This window comes from Juglans regia, chromosome 1 (genome assembly GCF_001411555.2).
Source record: "Juglans regia cultivar Chandler chromosome 1, Walnut 2.0, whole genome shotgun sequence".
In the NCBI taxonomy this organism is placed as follows: Eukaryota; Viridiplantae; Streptophyta; class Magnoliopsida; order Fagales; family Juglandaceae; genus Juglans; species Juglans regia.
This window is the reverse complement of record NC_049901.1, coordinates 28,221,779-28,244,573: the sequence shown is the minus strand read 5'-3', so window position 1 is coordinate 28,244,573 and position 22,795 is coordinate 28,221,779. Positions and strand designations below refer to the sequence as shown.

General features: G+C 35.7%; 1 protein-coding gene across 1 annotated transcript; it reads left to right on the top strand.

Annotated features, from left to right (window-relative positions):
- Window positions 1-14,678: 14,678 nt before the first annotated feature.
- Window positions 14,679-15,305, top strand: LOC108983633. Its single transcript, XM_018955337.1, has one exon. It carries the CDS (start codon window positions 14,679-14,681, stop codon window positions 15,303-15,305), a length of 627 nt encoding a protein of 208 aa, XP_018810882.1.
- The last annotated feature ends 7,490 nt before the right edge of the window (window positions 15,306-22,795 follow it).

Below are 22,795 nucleotides of genomic sequence, written 5' to 3'. Positions count from 1 at the left end.
TATTTGACAGGTAAATATTCTAAGTTATCTAAGACCCCTCTCAAGTAGAATTAGAATTACCCAACATACAATAACCTGCAATATGTCTATGCAAATTTAAAAGCATTTGAGCACACATTAAGACTAATAATATTTAACATAAAAGCCGCATAAATCACGTTGGCACATTCCTGTCTTTTGTTCAATTCATGGCATACAACGTACGAAGCTAAACTACATGCATCATCTCTCAAATTAACATGTATAACAAATCACTCAACTATTGGCCAGATAATTGAAAACATTAAACTCAATGATGTATACTCAAAAGGAATGATGAAATTATAATCACATAGAAATAAGATTCAGAATTATCATGGATAGGCTACATCGTAATCTTAGCAATATAAATTAGCTCATAATAGAATCAAAACAAACCATAATAACTCTGGAATTCATAATAAAAATTGTACAAAGAGAAGATGAAAGAGTTAAGAAGGAAATTGTATGTAGATTGAGAATTTCAACCATCTACAAACTCCATTTCGGCCTCCATCATCTATTTTTTCCTAACTTCAAATTCCTCTCCAATTGTAAAAAAAGCTCCTTTTTCACTAGGCTTTGATCGTCCTCCAAATTTCTCTCATTTTCTTCCTTTCTCAAAACCCTCTCTTCCCTGTTTCCCAAAACGTGATTATCAATTCGGCAAATTTTCAATCTCTGACTTGACACTCTCTTTTCTCTCTTAAGATGTTTGTTTTCGGGAAATTCTTCAACACGAAAGTTGTAGGATTTTCTCCTAGATTGCTTTCGACATAGAGATTCTTCTTATTGGAGTTCTCTAGCAAACTTTATGCTCCAAATACTGAAGGGTATTTCAGGAAATTTGAGAAAGGAACGTTTCCTATTCTCTTAATGACTCCTTCAATTTTTATGACTTATTCAATTTATTTTTATTTAGGAATAAATAAATAGAATAAATAAAAACTCTAATAAATAAGAAAATTAAACACAAACTAGCATAAAATTAAGAGTAAAAGTATGACAAAACTTGTATAGAAATTAAGCACATCATATGAGTAAGTCTTTGATATTTTGGGAAAATCATGAGCCTGATGTGAGATGATGATAATGACAATCTTGGGTTTAATATGTAGATATATACACATAAGTTTATTTGTATGTAAACTAAGTCTTGTTTGGACCATCTTTGGAATTTTGGAATATGATGAAAATGTGTTTATGCTAAAAAGGAGGTCTATGTAGTAACCAAGAAAGGGGTTCGGTGTTTAATTATGAAGCCATGAAAACCCGAGACCTTTGAGGGGAATTCTAAGATGGAAGCTCTTTATTTATTTTTTAAATGTATGAAATGTGAGTTGGATCATGATTAAGTTGGATGAAATTGGTGTATTGATTTATGTGGAGCCGTGGTTGCTTTATGATCCAAAATTACCTTTGTGCGATTGGTTGAATGACATAAAACTACTGAGATGAGTTTCAGTTTATGTCCTATTGAGTCCTTAAGGGTGTTTTCTGTTGATGCATTTTTTCAACGTGGCCAAAGCCCAACGATGCGATTGAATGACTCACGATGGTGGCATAGGTGCTAATATGATGCTCGAAGGTTTATTTGTGCAAATAAATAACAAATAAAATGTAAGAAATATGAATAAAAGGGAGACACGCATATTTACGTGATTCATCATAAAAGTTTACGTCCACGAGATGTTTGGAGGCAAATCCACTATACTTGATGATTTTTATAGTCTCTCGTGACTCTTCTGTCTCTTAGTACAATGGAGGTCGAATAAGACCCTCTTCTTCCTCAGAGAGAAGACGTCTCTGGAGCCTGAAGAAAATGATGTCTTTTTTTTATAGGGAAATCCACTTTTCTCTAGGCCTCTTGGGAGTAGTTGATCTCTTGTTAGCTTTATGTCTCTTTCACATTTCTCCTTTATGTGTCCGGCTTAACTTCCATTAATTTTCACCTCCTTGAGCTTTTATCTTTTCATTCTCTTCCTTCCTTTCCTTTTGCATCTGATGATTATCACACAGTGGACTAGGTCTGATTCAAGTCATACAAAACTTCCAATAAGTTAAGGGTGACGTTTGTTTAAGATTTAGTATAACATTAACTGCAAAACTCGGATGGAATAGCCCTTGAGGCTATCAGGTTATCCTGTTTGGAATCCTTGATTTTTGGATTTTTAGTACAAGAAATGAATGTTTCAAATTTCTTTAAGGGATTAATTTAACAAAGCAAAAATTAAGATTTTGAAATGAAGTCATTTTGAACCTTGATGTAAGGGGTTTGGAGCAAGTCCCTGTAAGAGAGAATTTATGTTATTAAATGGATCGATTATGGGACATGCCTTGCAAGCAAGGCTTCTTAAGGAGGGTTCAAGATTTGCAGAAGTTAGTCTAGTGGTGGTTAAGGAGTGTCTTGGCCAATTGGGAAAGATAGTGGTTTTCCTAGTGTTAAATAGAAATAGGTCCAAAGGTGAATTTATCTTGAAGTTTTAGGACACCAGGCAGTGTCTACAAAGAATTGGAAAAAATTAAAATTTAAGCAAAACCAAGAACTCAATGTGAATTTACCTTCCTTGAGGGTTTAGTTGCAATGTCAAAGTCGTGGTCTATTTCTTGTTTTACTCGATTCAATCTTCAATTGAGTTGTCACCTTACAGTATAGTTTAACTGAGCCCTATTTCATCCTCGACAAAGAACTTTACGACACCTTGCTCGATTTAGCATTTCTAGGCAAGAGGCAGCAGTTGTCTCTTGCCTATACTTATAGGATTGTTTGGTTTGTTACAATGATTAATATTAAATTTTTATGCCCTTTATATCTTGTATAAATTTCCATACTTTTTCCTTATCGAGGTATTTCCATAATAGGAATGTGCATAAACGATTGACTCTTTTTCTGAAAGGGTTTTGGTGAGCAAATCATGACCCCAAGGCTCGGATGAAGAATTATCCAAGTAGAACTCTTCTAGCCACTCCAGATTCTTTAAGAATGGAATGGTGTCCTCTTGGATTGACGTTGGGCTGTCAATGACCTTGGATGAGATGTAATAGTTTTGGGTCAAAGGGTCTGCCTTCTTTTTGGTGGAGGCTAGAGACGATTACGTGAAGGATGGTGAAACGAAGCGTTTAGTGTTCTTGAGATAAAGTCACACTGACGTGCGTTAAATGGATGTGTGAGAAAGAGAAATAGAACATGTGTGCAACTAGTAAAGGAATCGTGGCATATAGTTAATGAGGATAAATCGGGGGAAAAGGGTCAAATTTGATGTTTTGATGAAATAAATTATTTTGGGTTGAATTTTTAGCCATGGCATGACTTGATATGATTTTATATGATTTAGAAATTACATAGAATGAATTTTGAAAGTTTAATTTTGAAGTTGGAAGCATGACATAATAGGCTTTAATTCTATCTTGTGTTGATCATCTAAAGCATGCACGGTTTTGACTAGTTTATGCTTAACTTATAGAAGTTTTGATTAATTTACCTAGGCTCTAATAATGTGCATTTAGAAAAGTCTTGTGATTGGGATAAGAATGAAAATGCATGATTTGATTAAGTTTTTAAAACATCTCTTGGTGAATAGAGCTAGAAACATCATGCATGCTTAACGAATGATTTAATGATGATTAAGGTCTTGAGCCATGTTAAGTGTGGGGATGAACTTGTATGACCTGAACTTAAGTTTTTACTTTGTCATTAAGGTTGTAATTATTGATGGTACTTGATGAATTTGAGTACACCAACATCCATAGGGGTTAATTAGTTGAAATCACACTTAGTGCATTGTCAATAGTCTAGCCAAATGCCAATGCAAGTTTATAATTTGGCTATATTTGTCAAAAAACTTCAACATTGGACTAGCCAATGGTCCAAAGCTCAACATATAAGCTACAATAATTATTGGGTGTTCTCCAAAGTTGGCGAGCTACTGTTCACACTGCATCAAAGTATTTTATTATTTCATCAACCTCCCCCTCTATCTTTCCCTCGTTCTTTTCTCTTTCTTCAACCTGAAAGCCACCCAGACATACCTGCCTCGCTCTTCTTTAACCCGCAAGCATCCCTTTCTCTCAGGTGGTTGTCTGCATTGTCGTCGTCTTCTAGGCCAAACGAGTTGCTTACAATAGTAGTCATTGACCATATCAGAACCTCACCTTCGCAGCTCAGATTCGACTCCTCTCTCAATCTCTCCTCCTTCGCAACTCAGATTTGGGTTTCTAGATTCCGATGGAACGTGAATCGACGAAAATGTGGGAATTAGGCTACGTTCCTTCTAGCGATGGTAATCTTTTCAGCATTTGGTCCCTATTTCTTTTTTTTTTTTTTCTTTCAAAATTTCTCAATTAGTTTATATTGATGGTTTTTTTTTCAATTTCTCTGATGTTTTCATTTCTGGTTTTTTTTCTCGAGAAAATTGATGAAAGTAACAATGAAAGAGAGAGAAAGAGTAGAAATACTTGTTTTGGCTTCATCAGAATGTCTGAGAGCTTGGGTTTTTACTTTCCTTCCTTATTATTATCAGCACTAAAATCTTGATGTTTTCTTTTGTTACTGAAGTATTTGTTGGTGAGATTTTTGGGGCAGGGGTTATTACTACGACGATGGAACTGAATTTCTTATAGTCCAATTTCTATACAACGATAGAACCGAATTAGACAATGGATAGAAAATTATTTGTACATTTTGAAAAAAAGGGATGACCCATACATGGGCAGCTTGTTTTAGTGTTGGGCAGCTTGTTTTAGTGTTGGGCAGCTTCTTTACTCGTAGAATTATATTGGTTCATTTAACTGTAATTTTTTGCATGACCCAATATTGTACCTTTTGTAGGTTTATTGTACACTATATGGGCAGCTGAAAAGCTTTCTTTCTTCTGAAGGTTATTTTGTGGCATATTTCTTCTCTACATAAAATTAAGATTAATTCATGCTCAAATTTCTTCCTTGGGAGCATATTTATATTAGTTTAGTCCTTCAACTTATTACCGTGTTGTACCTTCATATTTCAGCTTTGTTTCATTGTAGATGAGAATCATCATCTTTCAATTGGTGCAAATATGGTAGCTGCTTCTGTTGCTTGAGCTGCAATAACCATTGCTATAAATTCTCTTTGGGTTGTGAAGACAAGATTTCAAGTGTCTCTCAATATGGTGACACTTCATATGTTAGTGATTTGAGTAGCTGGAATTGCACTATTATCTTTCAATGCTACCATGCCCTACCACAATTTTGCTGCGTATCAAAGAGAAGGAATAATGAACTTTATTTTGTTAGATCATTCTTTGACTTGCTGTACATGTTGGTTGAGTGAATTTATTTGCCTACCTAAATACAAATTGTGGAAGATAACCAACCGCTATGACCCATTTTAGAAAAATGAGGAGGAAGAAATGAAGGTGATAGTGTAAGTATGGATGAATTTTTCCTTCATGGATTGTAACTAAAAAAGTTGGCAAAAGAAGAAGGGTTGGCAAAAATAAGTTTGTTGGTTTCAAAAATTGTTGTAGATTTTTTGTCAAATATTATTAAAATATATGAAGTGTATTGGTTTTTCCAATTATTTTATAATGTCAAAGCTTATAATTGGAGAGTGGATTATGTATCACAGGTAGCATTTGCTTGGCTTATGATTAGCTGGATTGGTAATTCTAGGTTTAAAAGCTTAATTTCACTTCATAGATAAAAAATTAAAAATGATTAATTTCACTGTGGACTTGACAAAGTTGTGTGAATTTCAAATTGCATTTGTAGGATTTGGTTCATTCGATAGTTCTCGGTATGTGTGTTCTTGTTTGTGTACAACTATTTTTCTGATTTAGTTTCGATTGTGTGAATACTATTTGTTCTTTAATTTGAGATCCTTACTATCAATTTAGGAATTAATTGATATTACAACCTCAGTTTTCATGAGTATTGACCCCTTTGGCTGGCTTATTAATCTTTTTCTTTTTGATAAGTAAAAATATTATATTTATCAGAAGGAGAAATCAAGTACACTGAATGTATACAAGAAAACACCTTGCCCAAAATGACCCATAAAGTCCATGAAAAAAAATCCAAAATACACCAAACCCGACCCCAACCCCTTATTTGCCGTAGAACTAAAACTCTACCCGAAAACCCAACCTCAACCCCTTGTGTCTTCACAATGCTCTCCCTTTAGGCTTCCCCATAGTTGAGCTACCACCCTTAGCATCATAGTTTATTGTCCAAGAAAGACGTTGTAACTTCCTGTTTTTCTTGAAACTTGATTTGGTTTCAAGCACGTGGCTTACCTTAATCGTAGTGATTAGTTCTTTAAATTGGTCTTCACATTCTCAATGTGAAATTCTCACAAACTATTGAATCACGTTAACTTTAGACAGAATCCAATCCGTTATTGGAGGAAGAGAGACCAGGGGAGCAACGTTATCCCCAGGCACAATACCTAATTGAACTTTCGACTCTAGACATTCCTCTACACAAGGCACTAACGCCAAACCTATTGGTTCTCCAGCAACTCCATTGGTTCTCTCGAATGATATCAGGATTCCCATTGGAGATTCTGGGGTGACAGCAAGTCCCTTCATCTCTGGGGTGATAGCGGAACCTATGTCTCCTTCAGACCTCGGTAGTACACCATTTTCCTTCAACTCTGACGAGGAAGCCATAGTTTCTTCGGGGACCAAATGTGTAAGATCGACTATCGATCTATCATGTGTTACATGAGGCAAATGATATTCCATTACTGATGTCTCTACGCCGATATCCGATGCAGACCTCGCTTCAAATAACCCAGATTTCCTTTTGACCCGCCATGCTCTCCTGGATCTGGTTATAGGGACAGGGCTGAATCCGATTTTTTATTTTCCTTTATCTAAGTTTAAAGGATTTGGGCCTATCTTGTTTCTTACAACCCTGTTACCTCCAACTGAAAGGATGTATATTTTTATAGACAAGAAAGCTATCGCTGCCTTCAACTTAACAAGTTGAGTTTCCATCTCCTTTAAAGAATTGGGCATCTCAATAAGGTGGTCCTGAGACGTGATTTGCAGATCCCACTTTGAACCCCCGAAACATAACCCATCTTTAGAGCTGTTGCATAGGATCGCCTCGCCACTGAGGATCTACTTGGGTCTTTATGATCCAAGTTCTTCCCCTAAGCCACGCCACCTACATGTCTGCTACAACCCCCCTGCCACTGAGTTGGATGCCACTCCTTGACAGAGCCATGTCCTGCAGCACCTTATCCTTCCAAGTTGTCACTTCCTCTCTTGCCGAAGGAAAAATCACATAGCACCTCTCCCATCCTTCTCCAGCCACTGCCCCCTCCTCAGGAATAAAAATAAAATTCCTCCTCCCACCACCACCATACTCCTCCACCGCTAAATAACGTCCTCAAGCATTCAAGCAGCGATGCCTCGTGAAACTGCGTCTACCTTCCTGGACAGTGGAGAAAAAATCTTGTTTCTCATCCTTTGTGCACGCATCCATGGCCTTAGCCAGCCACTGTACTATTGTTGAACCCAGAACCAACTTAGATATCACCTTTCAACTCCTTTCAGTAATGACCAACATGCTCCCCTCCTTCACCAGTGTAAAGGATTTAAATTCTATGATCAACTCCATAGAAGAACCCATACTGAGCACGACAGCCCCAAAAGCCAGTCGTGAAAAAATCAAAAACCATATCAGCAACCATTCATCATCTCAGAGATAAAAAAGAAATCAGAAATCTGCAATAGGGACAGGGACACGGCTGAAGACTAATGATGTCAAAGATCATAGCTTGACACTGGAGTACTCCCAGAAGACTCATCGAAATACATTGACTCGTTCTGTGTCTACAGCACAACCAACGGAGTTGTTGAGAGGATTGACGGACTCACTCTGACGGACGACACAGAGAAATCTAGGTCGCCAGAGGGTGGACCAAAGTCGGATAGCCCTCAACGAAGTCACCGAGTCCCATAGGCTTTACCTGTGACAACGGTGCGGTGTCTCTCGCTGGCAAGGGTGGGTAGCGATAGATCTGGTTTCCTTAGGGCTTTCTCACTTTGTGGGGATTTCTCTCTCCTACGGACCGACGTCGAACGACCATCAATGAAGTCGCCGAGGCCTGTCGGCTTTGTCTGTGACAGCGGTGAGGGGTCACTCGCCGGCAAGGGTGGGTGGCGACGATTTCTTTAGGGTTTTCTTGGATGTACGAAAAGAAAAAGCTCATCCTGATTATTAATTCCTACATCCATCAATATCTATTAAAAATTGGCTTGTTCCCTTGTCTTCGTAAATGATAAAACTGAATTGAAACAGGGTATGTAAAAGCTAAGATCATGCATGACAATTTGATTGATTGGGTTGGAGGAATTTCTGCCAATTCAGTTGGAAGAAAAAACTTCTCTTCACAGTGAACATGTGTAAAGGCCAAAGGGGGCTGAAACGTGTTCTCTTGCAAATTTTCCCAATTCATGTGAAGGGGTTGCTCGGAGCTTGGTGGTGTTGGTCAATTGGTTGGGTGCTTGGGCAATTTCCTATACATTCAACTTTCTAATGAGCTGGAATGCTTCAAGTACAAAAATAAAGTCCCCAACATTAAGGGAACAAAACAAAAGGCATTCTTAATTTGCCTTATTGTTTAACTAATGGCTTTTATCACTCCTTTATTTGATTTTTCTTCTTCTTCTTCATCTTCTTCTTCTTTTGCAAGCATTTTTTTCATCTACTCTGCATTTTCTGTTATGACTGTTCTATTTGTGGCGAAGTTTGTCCAATAAACCAAAGGAAAAACACTAGAAGAAATTCAAGCAAGCATCAACTCATAGAAAATGTGAAAGGCTGAACAAAGAATTGAAATGGACAATTGATGGACAGGAGATCCATGATTGTACTCATGTCAGAGAGGATTACTACTTTTATGTTTATCCACTTTATGAAGAGAATTTCCTTTCATATCTTCACAATTCCAAGCCTAAAATAAAGACTTCGGGTGGGTTTTGATAGATGGTACAGATGAAATAAGATGAAATATTTTGTTGAAAGTTAAATAAAATATTGTTGGAATATAATTTTTTAGTATTATTTCTATTTTAAAATTTGAAAAAGTTAAATTATTTATTATACTTTTGTATGAAATTTTGAGAAAGTTGTAATGACAAAATGAGATGAGATGAGATGAGATGTTTTGTGTATCCAAACCCAGCTTTCGTCTCAATTTTTGGTTGGTTTATTTGAGAATTAGCAAAGCTTCCTTCCCCACTTCCCTTACAAAATTAGTTTGTTGGTTTCAATAATTGTTGAATAAAAAAATATTTTGTCCAATATTATTAAAATATATAATATTATATTATCATTTTGATTTTAAGATGAGCTAGTCAAATGTGGATTCACCTAGCCAAAAGTTAATATCATAATCAAAAATTAAGATTTTAGCCAAACTTTAGACTAGGCCGCCAATGCTCTTACACTTAGCATTCATGGATTGCAAGCCATGGGATGGATGTAATTAGCATAATTGCACTTTGATTCTTAAAATTCTAAGGAATAGTTTTAGAACATAAAAAATATGAGATTTATGAAGTTTGGTTAATTTTGGGGCTCATTTGCAAATAGTAAAACTTTAAAGCCTTGGTTGAAATTTTAGAAAGTTTAGGAGCATTTTTGTAAACCAAATTTTTGAACCCTTTTGATTATGAATATCTCTATTAGAAGCTCAAATCCTAACTTAGTATAACCTTGTTTACAGCCGTTTCAATTTTTCGAATTTGGCCAATTTATAAGTTGACTTCTAGCTTATACTTTGATAATTTATTTATGATTTATTAATAAATGACATATTCATGATATAAATGTCATTTGAGTATGAAACATCATATTACATGATACATTGAGTACATGACTACTTACTTACATGAGGTGCAACTTTTCATCATTCCAACCATTTTTTATAAAATTGTCATTTTCACATGAAACATACTCATAAACATATGTCATGAACAACATTTTCAAGTATAGCATATAAACTTAATTTTTGTCACGACCCCAAAGGCTAGGATGAAGATTTATCCTAGTAGAACTCATTTTTCTACTCTAAAGTGAGTAAAAATGAAATGGTAACCCATGGGTGGATGAAAAAAATCAACGGATTTCAAATGAGTTCTTTTTAAAGAATATCGTAGCGAAGTCAAAATTTTATGACAACTAAGGCTGGTGTGTGTATATATTATGATGTTATGATAATATTATGTTATATTACGAATGCATTGAGAACAGGTTTGTAGACAATGTAGTTTCAACATGAGTTATATTACGGTCACCAGCAAGTACTCACAATGCATATGAGAAACTGTGATGATATCATAAGAAATGATGTTAATGTTAATATGATTGTTAATGATGCTTAACGATGATGAAATGTTATTTTTTTTAACTTGAATTGAAAAATATTCTCTGTAAGAAAATGTGCATTAAAACTTTTTTTGAAAAAGTTAAGGAATCTTGATGGGAGACAAATATTAATTTTCTGCATAACATGCATTTCATATTTATCATTAATCATACATTTCTTATTTCTGTGCAAGTTAATAGTTTATGTTATTGAGATTTCAAATGAATCTCACCCGTTGTGGACCTATTATCATTCCACTCGGATGATAGAATTTGTATTAGGACCAGACGAGGGCGAACATGATGAACCAATGGATCCGACTGATTGAAGAGAAGCTAGGTCTTAATCGAAGATTTGATGTTCATAACTCTAACCATTCGTAACTTAGAGCGTATGAAAGAATTGATCTAAAACACTTATTATTTAATTATTTTGTATTGAAGATATACTAGCTTATTGTTTGAACTTATGATGTATATTAATGCTATTGAAATATTTTAGTTTATTTCAACATCAATTATAATTATTCACCATTATTCCACTGCGTATTGCATACTACTAGTTACATTCTAGGATGCATTTCATATTAATTGTTAGGGCTGTAAATAAACTAGTCTGTTCGATAGCCCACTCGGTACTCGCTCGGTTAAACTCAAATCAAACTCGACTCGTGGAAAAAAAAGCTCGCTCGTGAAAGTAGATACCCGCTCGAATTGTAAATGACACATACCCGACAAAACTCGACTCGACTCGGCTAAAACTCGTTAAGACTCGCTCGTTTATGCTCGAGTTGACTCGTTAGCTCGACTCGATTAAAACTCAGTCATATATTGATAAATATATACATACACTTTTATAGTATAAGAAAAAATCACTTTTTATATATGTAATAACTAATAATATAAGAAAAAATCACTTTTATAGTTAAATATATAATATGTAATCTAATTATTTATGTCTATATGGTAAATATACTTCATAAGTATATTTTATAATTTGTATAATAATTAGTTAATAAAACTTAATAATTTAATATACTATAACGTGAGAACCATATATAAAATAGATATATGTTATTATATTAAGTGTATTTACTAATAATATATGTAGGCATATAATATATTATTATTTTGGATAAATATCAACTAGTTAGATATTAATTATTTATAAATTTTATAATAATATATAATTCAATAAAGATTCTACTTGTTAGTTATATATATTTAATATTAGATTTTTTATTTATTTTTTAATTATTAAATCTTATTCAAAAAATAAAAAAATCCACAATTCGAGCCCGAGTTTGACTCGACTTGAACTCATTTGAAGGACGAGCTCGAGCTCGAGTTAAGTGTTTAGCTTATCGAGTCGACATCGAACAAAGAATAAAAAAAAATCTGGAATTCGAGCTCGAGTTTGAGTATTTTGAGTTGAACCGAGCTCGGCAAGCCAAAACCGGCTCGGCTCGGCTCAATTACAGCCCTATTAATTATCATGAACAAAAGTATATAGCTTTGTTTTGATTGTCCCGACGCTCCAAGACTCCATTCCATCTCAAATGGGAAATTGAGAGTGTCACAATTAATTAAGGCCAAATTTGATTTCATAAACCTTTCAAACTGTCTATTCTCATCTCAACATCTAAATACCATTTAAATACAACTATTTTTCATTTTCAAATTTTCAAAATTTTCAAATAATCATTACAACTTTATCAAATTTTTAAATAAAACATAAAAAATAATTCAACTTTTTCAAATCTCAAAATAAAAATAATATTAAAAATTTATATTCTAACTCTATTTATATTTTATAATTTTTTATTCAATTTTTTCTCTAATCACTCTAAAATTTCATAAAACATTTTAACTCAAATAATTTTGTTACTATTTACAAATTATCACATTACTATTCATAAATTTTTCATCTTATCTAATCTCATTTATGTAATCAAATAAGACTAAATAGTTGAGATGAGATTAGTGTTGAGAGTTAAATAAAATACTTTTATAATATTATTTTTTTAAATTTAAAAAAATTATAATAATTAGATAAAATCAATTTGTTAATACAAACCAGGCCCGGAGATGATTCGTGAATTAAAACAAGAATTAAGGCACGTTAACATCAGCGAAGTTAAATATCTACGGTCTACCTTCTAGGGCTTGGTAAAAGAACTCGCTCCCTTTCATATAAATAGAGGAAAAAACAAAACAAAACAAAACCGACCAAAAGGGAACAAAAACAAAACTCAACCAGCCCAAGAGAAAATCAGATTAAAGCCACAAGAATTATGGAAAAATAAAAAAACAGAATATCGGAATCCAATCTTTCTATCAAGAAAAATTATGAAAAATTAAAATCTGAATTAGCGAGAGGGAGAGATCGAACCTTCAGAGCTGAGACAATCTCATCAGTCATCACAAGGCCCGGGGGGGGGGGGGATGTTGATTTAAGAGAGAGATGCAGAGAGAGAGACAGCGAGAGAGAGAAGAAAATACGAGCAGCAGCAGCAGGCTATATAGAGATTCAGATTGAAAACTATGGATGAATGTGAGATAAATCATGATCCCCTCAGGTTGGTTTTCGTATCCACATGTTCCGGCTGGCCGCTTCAAGCATTTTTCATCTCTCGTTCTTGGAGTTGGATCCTCTCTTCTCCCTAGCACGTCTCGCAAAAAGTACCCCATTAATTCCCAACGGCGGAGCTATCACTTTTTATATAGCTAGGGTTTCCAGCCTTTGCTATGCCGATGGTGCGTAGTATAAAATTTTTTCAATAGAATTAGGGTTATTTTCGACAGTGAAATAAGATAAGAAGAGATAATTTTATATAAAATAAATAAAATATTATTAAAATATTAATTTTTAATATTATTATTATTATTATTTTAAAATTTGAAAAGATTGAATTATTTATTATATTTTATATAAAAATTTAAAAAAATTATAACAACAAGATATAATGAAATAAAACGAAATTATTCTATATTCAAACGGGACCTTATTGTTTCTTCATCTAAAAAAGTAGAATCATTGTTATAATTTTAGCAAAGAGGATGGCTTAGGACACTGAATATATTATGTATTCTCATATATTTTCTTCCTAAATATTATTCAAATATAAAATATTTTTTAATTTCAAATATTCTACTTTTTCATCTAATCATTATCTAATATTTATAATTTTCTCAAACTTTCAAATAAAATACAAAAATAATAACTTTTTAAAATTTTTTAAAAATATATATTCAAACAACTTTTTAACTTTATAATATTTTTAATCCATTTTTTCTCCATCATTTTTCAAAATTTAATAAAATATATTAATTCAAACTATTTCATTATATTAACAAACAATTTCATTATTGTAGCATCCTCAGCTCTCGCTTGGGATATGATGGTGATAGAAACGTCGTCACATGAAACACAAGGTTACATACCTCTTGTACATTACAGATAAGATGCAATGCACCTATGTGTAACACACAGGCCAGCCAAGCCACTTTACAAAATTTTTGAGTTTTAGTTAAAATCATTTGGGATTATGAGTAAAATTTTTTTAGAAGAGAGTTTGGTCCTAAGATATTTTTGGTAGTATATATTTTATTTTTTTATTTTTTTTCTTTATGTTATGTTATGTTATTTTATTTTATCTTCTTTTCTTTTCTTTTTAGACGTAAGAACCGGTCCGTGGAATTGTTTTCCAGACACCATCGCTCAGTTTGTGTCCATTTTCCTTTTTCATGCAGTGTTCCCATCCTCCCCTCTAGGTTTCTTATCTCATTACTATTTATATATCTTATATATATGTGTTAAGCATCCTCAGCGCCGCGGCCCACTCTTTATGCTTTCAGCCATTTAAACTCATCTGAGCTTCCACCCCCAACCTCAGTACAGACCACAGCCAGCCACTGTAGAACCACGATCTCGCACAGAATCCTTCGAGTCGTCAACATAACAATAGTGAAGGAGGATGCACTTTCAAACAATTTAATACTACCCATCCCCCCACTTTTGATGGAAGAAGCGATTCCAATGCAGCTGAAGATTGGATGCAGGACATTGAAGAGATATTCAGTGTTTTGGAGTGCACCGATCAACAAAAAGTTCGATTTGCAGTTTTAAATTAATCGGAGAAGCGAAGAGATGGTGGAACTCTGAGAAAGCCATCAGAGAAGCTGATGGAACTGAAGTTGTGAGCTGGCCTCATTTTAAGCAAAACTTCTTTGACCGTTTCTTTCAGAGGGCAGACCGGGAAGCTAGAGCCCAAGAGTTTGCTAACTTGGTGCAAGGGACCATGACGGTACACCAGTATGCTGCAAAATTTGCAGAGTTATCACGCTTCGCCCCATATTTGATCCCGGATGAAGAGAAGAAGGCCAGGAAGTTTGAAGAAGGCCTGAATTACCAAATATATGAACGGGTAATGGTCTTGCATATTCAGAGTTTTTCGGAGTTAGTGCACAAGGCAATTCTAGTAGAACAAAATATTAAGAGGGGTGTGGAATTGCAAGAAACAAGAAAGAGAACTACTCTACAAGGATCCTCGGGTATGGATCAAGGGTCATGGAAGAAGAGAAATGAAGGGAGCAACTCAGGTCAAAAGCGAATGCAAGGATTTCAATCGAATAACCTCTGCAATTTTTGTAATAATGCACACACGGGAGAGTGCAGAAAAGAAATGAGGACGTGTTTTCGATGTGGAAAGTCCGGACATTTTATCAAGGATTGTCCTTTGCTTCTGTTGGATAACAGGAAGCCTAACCCACCTCTAGTTTCCCAACAAACAAGTCAAGGAAATAATCAACGTAGAATGGGACCAGCCCGAGTGTTTGCTTTGACATCTGAAGGTGCGGAGGAAGACAACCATGCAATCACAGGTACCTCACTCTTTTTCTCCTTGAAAGCTTTATGTCTTAGCTGAGTTAGGATTAATCATGCTTGCTTGAAACTTTTCTAGTAGTATAGTTTAGAATATTGAATTTTGGTTGAAGAGGTTTGCAAAGGGGTTGTAGACACAATATTTTATATCTACGAGACTCCTCAAGCTTTAGGTATTTGATGGATTAGTTTTTGTTTTGGAAGTGAGAAGTTTAGGAAAAGTATGGTTGATAGTAAAATTCTATGGATTCCAGAAATTTTGTGAACTAAAACTACTTAGGACTTAAGTTTGGAGCTTTTGATTGTATTAATCTTCGGAGGTTCTAAATATTATTTTGGGAGTTCCCCTTTTAGTTAGTTGTGAGGTTTGATTATTAGTGAGGTTCAGTCCTCGTTTAGTTATTAATTTGGGGCTTGCAAATCTATGGTTAAGATTCATACTTTTAGGTTTGGACCTAAAGTGAGTTTGAAATCGACCCTTGGATTTTAGAGATTGCTGAGTTGAGGAGTGTTAGAAAGTTAGGACTGTTGAAAATATGAAGGATTGGTGTATTAGACATGATTTTGAGTGCATCAAATTTTGAGGACAAAATTTTTTTAAGGGGGGGAGGATGTAACACCCAGGCCAGCCAAGCCACTTTACAAAATTTTTGAGTTTTAGTTAAAATCATTTGGGATTATGAGTAAAAATTTTTTAAAAGAGAGTTTGGGCCTAAGATATTTTTGGTAGTATATATTTTATTTTTTTATTTTTTTTTCTTTATGTTATGTTATGTTATTTTATTTTATCTTCTTTTCTTTTCTTTTTAGACGTAAGAACCGGTCCGTGGAATTGTTTTCCAGACACCATAGAGTAGTATTTTTATTGACTTTAGGAATCTCGTGAAAACTCCATAAGTTTTTATTAATCAATCAATCGCATAAGTTTTAGTCTGTCAACATAGTCAATGTTATCACTCACTATGATGCTAGAAATATGAGTTTTATTTATTTGAGGTGGTTAGAAGTGTTAGAATGCGTTATGGTCTACGCCATTAGACTCAGTGGATTATTTAGGATTTTATGGCGCAATAGCCTATTTTCATAATTCCGGATGAAACGTTTGTTGAGAATTATGAAATTATTTTTAGGGGCACTTCGAGGTTGAATTTCCTTAAAAGATTTTCACTATAGGTTAATATGAATATTTAGGAATTTTTAGTACTAAGTTTATGATTCTTTTTTTTGGAGTGAATAGTAATCTCGGTAAGCGCACCAATTGCAGTGTTTCAAAATCACAGTGTGGAATGTCCAAATTAGATTAGAAAAGTTTTATTTGGACACTTGGCAAGATCTTAGCCACACTTAGTGAATAATATTAGACACTTGGCACCATGAGGAATGTTTGTTGGATTTGAAGGAATCAAGGTGTGTGATCATACCACTTAAGCAAAACTTTATTTCATCTGCTCAACCAAATTGTGCCAGATCAAAGAGGATTTTCAATCCTAGTAAAATCCTAAATGGTGGGAATCCAATCGAAAGCCCAAAAGTATGGTTGAAATCTGAACCCTAAACGGTTTCCCCAAAACCCTAAAGTTGGCCTCTAAACCTGTTCTAATCCGATTTCTAGCATTGTATTTAATCACTTGATTAAATTACTTCCACATGCTATTAATCCTTCAAATATGTGTTAGAAGATCATTATCCAACCTTGCTAACCTTGAAAAATTGATTGGGCCAAGTGATATTGGATTTGGGCTTGTTAACAACCCAAACCCTCTTTAAACCTCAAAATTTAGACCTATTCAGTTTAGGCCCATTAAGGCCCACGAATTTGGTCACCATATGATTGCTTCATGGCTAAGTTTTGTACCCCCACTTGGCTGGCCAGATCTTTATAAGAAGGGCCTAGAAGGATCTTGAAATACATAGCTAAAGGGCCACCTCACTCATTAACTCTTACACTCCACCTTAAGAAAAGATCTTGGACTGATTTTTATGAGAAGAAAAGGCCAACACTCAACCTTCCTTTCAGTCCTATCACTTTCCATAACTTGTGTAAGAGGCTCTCCAGTCCACTTCCCACGAAAAGCAACTCTCCTTTACACTTTTCCTTCATAGAACACAAAAGACACTCTCAGACAGTTTTTCGTACCTCTTTTGAACGCCTGTTTTGAAGCTTTTGTAAGTTTTTTCTCGAAAAGTTTCCTTCATGAAAGTTGTTTCTGTTGGAGTCTAGTTTATGGGGATATCTTATTCGTTCCATTTAGAGATCATTTGATTAGTAAAAAGTTGTTTAGACCCCAGAAAGGTCATTCTGGGTGATAAACTGGAGAGTGTGTTATATTTTGGAGTTTTTGACCAAGCTAATGAATAGATCTTGGTTCGAAATTTTTCTGGAGTACTGTTAACATGTGTATATGATTATTGGTTGAGGATTTATTGCATGATTAAAAGTTTTGGTGAAATATTTTCTTAGTTCTAGAAACTTAGAAACTGGAAGAGGAAAAACAGTTTCTGTTTTGAGAAAGTTTAAATCTTTTATGGTTTAATCTTATTCGATTGGCTTTGATATTTTTATTGGAAGATCCTAAGCATCTTATATACATGTTAGAATGTTATTTTGACGATATTTGATGTTAGTTTCGAAGTTATGAAATTTTATGCAAGGAGGTATTCAGTTAGGCCAAAGTGATGATGTTCTTGGCTAAATTTATGTTTTGGTTGATGTTTAACCATGTGATCTTGAGTTTGATGCTTGGATCTGTGTTAGAACATATTTTTTAAACCATGTGATGTTTGGGTTTGAAGATCACATCTTTACAAGTCATGGATCAAGAGGTTGATCAAAACAAGTTAGAAACAAAATTATGTTTTGAACTTAGAAGAAAAACCAAAAAGTTCAAGTATGGTTTTAGGGATTTTGATGACTTTTGTTCATGATTCAAAACATGATTATTCTTAGGAATATGTTATGAGTATAGTAGAAGAAAAATTTTAGTTTAATCATGAGTTTTGAGATTTGAAAGAATTACAACAAAAATAAAAGGAAATAGCCTTTGTAAGTTTCGGCCCTATAGAGTTTTAATGGTTGTGTTTAGTTTTAGATTTTTTTGAATTGATATTTGAGCTTAGGACAAAATTTACATAAGGTATGTAAATTTTGGTGATTTTTGGAGTTAGGATGCAAAATCCTTAAATTAGGGGTAAAATGGTTATTTTCCCACATGTAGAGGGTAAAATGATAATTTTACTCTAAGTTGATATTTTTCCATATTCCTAATTGTTAGTGATTAAGTTTTAATTTTTATAAATCACTACTTTCAGTTTCTCGTAATCGCACTTGATTTTTGTCTCGAAGCGCGAAGATCGAGGAAAGTTAGCTTTTAACTTACTATCAGTTTAATGTGTATGAGTGATAAGTAAGGGAACTAAATTGTATATATGCATGTTATCATATGTGCCATGCCAAGTCATTACATATTTATCTGTTACACAGAATTTATTCTGTCATGAATTATTCATCTGTTACACAAGATATTCTGTCACGTATTGCTGTACATTGCAAGTATGTCATGTTAAGTTAAGTATGCCATCTGTTACATGTATTTCATGTCACGTAATATTCACTGTCACATGTTACGCCATGTTAAGAAATGTTGTCTGTTACATGGTATGCTATGTTACGAAATGTTGCCTGTTACATGTATGACATGTTATGAAATATTGTTTGTTACATTTATGTTTCAAAGTATGTCATATTTGTAGTCTTACGTTCATTTCACGTTACGCTACGTCAAGATTTCTGTCTTTTATGTCACGTTTATGTTACGTCACGTTACGAAATGTCATGTTTGCCAGTTAAGTCATTCATGTCAATCACGACCCTAAGCGCTAGGATAGGGTAATATCCTAGTGGAACTCTTTTGTTCACGCTGAAGTATCTAAATAGGTGTGAAATTTTCTGAGTTGACGAAGTACAGTCAACAGGTTGCGAATGGGGCCTAATTAGTGTGGCGCCCCCGATCCCCATGTAAGGAAAACACGAGAATCGAGACGCCGGGATGATGACAACACGGTCACACATCCCAACGAACGTGCCAAGTGTGTGTACATGCAACGATGTACAACAACAACGCAGCGGATTAGTCAACTAAGTACCAGAATTTAAATACAAGTAAACATCAGTAAAGTTTTAAAAGTAGTTATACAGTCATCCAAAATAAGTTAACACATGTCCCGAAAATACAGAAGGGTAAAATAAAATAACAATAAACAGTGATCCTAGATCACTCCTCGGGCGGAGCCGTCTCCTCAGGCTCGCCCTCCTTCTCCTCATCTGCAACAAAATCTGCGTTACCACAAAATGGTACCGCAGGTAAGTATAACCCAAAAATAATCTCAGGAATAAAATGCATTTAATACAACTAACATGCATGCATATGATGAAATATGCATTTTTCCTCAAAACATCATTTTCCCCGAAAATGATAATTTTCCAACACACGCCAAAATCCCATTTGGCCCAAAAATAATCCGTAAAACATTTTCCCAGAAAATGATTTACACAAAATCCAACTCACACTATTTTCCCAGAAAATAGTCCATTTAATCCGTCAATACCCTATGCACCATGGCCTCCCCTAGGGACCATCCGCACGTCCTGGCTTCGTAGCGATGCCCAGTTCCGCGCCCAGCGCGTACATGGCCGAGCACTCACTACGCAACGAGCGATGCCCAGTTCCGCGCCCAGCGCGTACATGGCCAGACATCCTCTAGTCCCCGCCAGCAGAAGGACCACGGAGTCGGCACGAATCTCTCGTCCGATCCCATTGTCGCCCAGCGACAATCCAGGGGACGTTACTCAGTTTATTCCGCTCCCGAGTAACCAGAGGAGCTCCACCGAGATAATGCCCCATCTCGGCTTGGGGTCGTGATACGCACGCACCCAAATTCCATTCTCACATGAAAACCCAGTTTTCATAAACACATGAACATGAATGCAATACACGAAAACCCAGTTTTCCTTTACAAACATGATCATGCATGAAATAATGATATGCACATGTACCAACACAAATCCACATTCCTCAATAACCAATAACCAATCCAATCAAACAACCCAAACAACTCCAATCATAAATCCATCCGACCCCCGTACTCCTCGGACTCAGTCCGGCATGCCAAAAAATACAGTGAAATGCGTTAGTGCAAAAATACATAAAATTCATGAGAATACTTTGGAGAAATACTTACAGCGCTATATGATAATTTCCGGAGGATCACGAAGCTGAAAAAGGCGACGTCTGAGCAACACCACAGTGTAAAATACACTGTGGCCGTGGGTCACAAATACCCACTTTTCAACGGAGACAAACGAAGACCCCAAAATGATAGGGTAGGGCCTAGAGAGGTCGGTGAAGCCAATGGTGGTGGTGGTTTGCCGTGGATGACGGCGCAAATGGTGGTTTAAGGCCAAAAATGCCGAAATCGGAGATGGACTTGGTTGTGCTTCACCGGTGATGGATCGGAGCCGGGGTTGGGTCCATTGGGTTGCCAAGAGGTCGGGGATGAAGTGGTAGGAAGATGGTGGCCAATGGTGGCGCGACGGCGGCGCGCGAAGGAAATGAAGCCACGGCAGGGTGTTGCGCGTGGAGGCTAATGGCGGCGAGATAGGGGCTGAGATTCACGGGGAAGGGTCGCCGGCCGATGGGGAGGGGAACGGAAGGGGCGGTGTTGGTCACGGGAGGCGCACGGCGGCGCTGGGTGGAAGAGAAAGAAACGGACGGAAGAGAGAGGGAGGGGGCTGGGCTTCGCGCGCGGGAAAGGAAAATACTGGGAGAAGAAAAAGAAAAGAAAGAAAAGAAAAGGAGGAAAAGAAAAATAGGGGAAAAGAAATGAGGTCCAATCCTCATAACTTGGGTCACGAAAATGATCCAACGGAAACGATTTTAAAACCACAAATTAAATAAAATAATTTAAACGTAATGGTAAAGTCAATTTGAAATAATTAAATCACCCAGTAATTAATTTAAATATTAAAAGCAATTTAAATGCATAACAATAAATAAATATTAAAAAGCACATAAAAATAATTTTCATCAAATTAAAAATCCTAAAAATAACCCAATTAAAATCCAGTAATTTTAAAACAAAAGAATAATTTTTTGAATAACATAAAAATAATCCTTCAATAAAAATACACTAAAATACGGGATGTTACATCCTCCCCCCCTTAAAAAAAATTTCGTCCTCGAAATTAGCAAGGTCAAACATTAAACTAAGACAGGAACAAGATTCAACCGAGAGCATACTTAGAACATACCGTCAAAATCAAACAAACAAGTAAGGATAATGCTCTCTCATGTCGGCTTCTCTTTCCCAAGAGAAATCTTGAGCCAACGGATCACCCCATGACACTTTCACCATAGGTATTGTCTTGAACCTTAATCTTTGCTCTTTCCAATCTACAATCTGCGTCGGGGCAACTTCATAAGTAAGGTTAGGCTGAAGTTGAATGCGTTCAGGGTCAACAAAACGTGGCTCTTGCTGTCCAAAACTCTTCTTCAATGAAGACACATGGAACACATCATGAACATCCCCAAAATAATCCGGCAAGGCAACTCTATAAGCAACAAGCCCAACTTTCTCTACGATCTGAAAAGGGCCAACATATCTTGGACTAAGCTTTCCTTTCTTACCAAAGCGCTTAACGCCTTTCATAGGAGAGACTTTAAGATAAACCCAATCACCTTCTTCAAAGGATAAGTCTATTCTTCTTGTATCTGCGTAACTCTTCTGGCGACTTTGCGCTTCTGCCATTTTAGTCCTTATGAACTGAACTTGATCCTTCATTTCTTGAATTATCTCAGGCCCAATTACTTTACTCTCGCCGACTTCATCCCAACACAAGGGCGATCTACACTTCCTTCCATACAAAGCTTCATACGGGGCCATCTGGATGGAAGAATGGAAACTGTTATTATAAGAGAATTCAATAAGCGGTAGATGATTCTCCCAACTTCCTTGAAATTCTGTGACACAAGACCGCAACATATCCTCTAAAGTCTGAATAGTACGCTCTAATTGACCGTCTGTTTGAGGGTGATATGCACTACTAAACTTCAACTTAGTGCCTAAAGCCGCCTGCAAGCTCTTCCAAAAATGGGACGTAAACCGCGGGTCCCGATCTGACACGATACTCTTGGGTACTCCATGCAAACGCACTATCTCCTTGACATATAACCGAGTCAACTTACCCAAAGAGTCAGTATTATTAACAGGCAAGAAATGGGCACTCTTGGTCAACCGATCAACAATCACCCAAATTGAGTTCTTCCCACTAGGAGTCCTCGGCAAACCCACAACAAAATCCATAGAAATATCATCCCACTTCCACTCAGGAATAGGGAGAGGTTGAAGTCTACCAGCAGGTCTTTGATGCTCAGCCTTTACTCGACGACACGTGTCATATTTCTCAATAAACAAAGCGATGTCCAACTTCATTCCTCCCCACCAGAAATTCCTCTTTAAATCTCGATACATCTTCGT

Coding starts and splice junctions, on each gene's coding strand:
- LOC108983633 (XM_018955337.1), top strand. CDS start 14,679: ATGACGGTACACCAGTATGCTGCAAAATTTGCAGAGTTATCACGCTTC.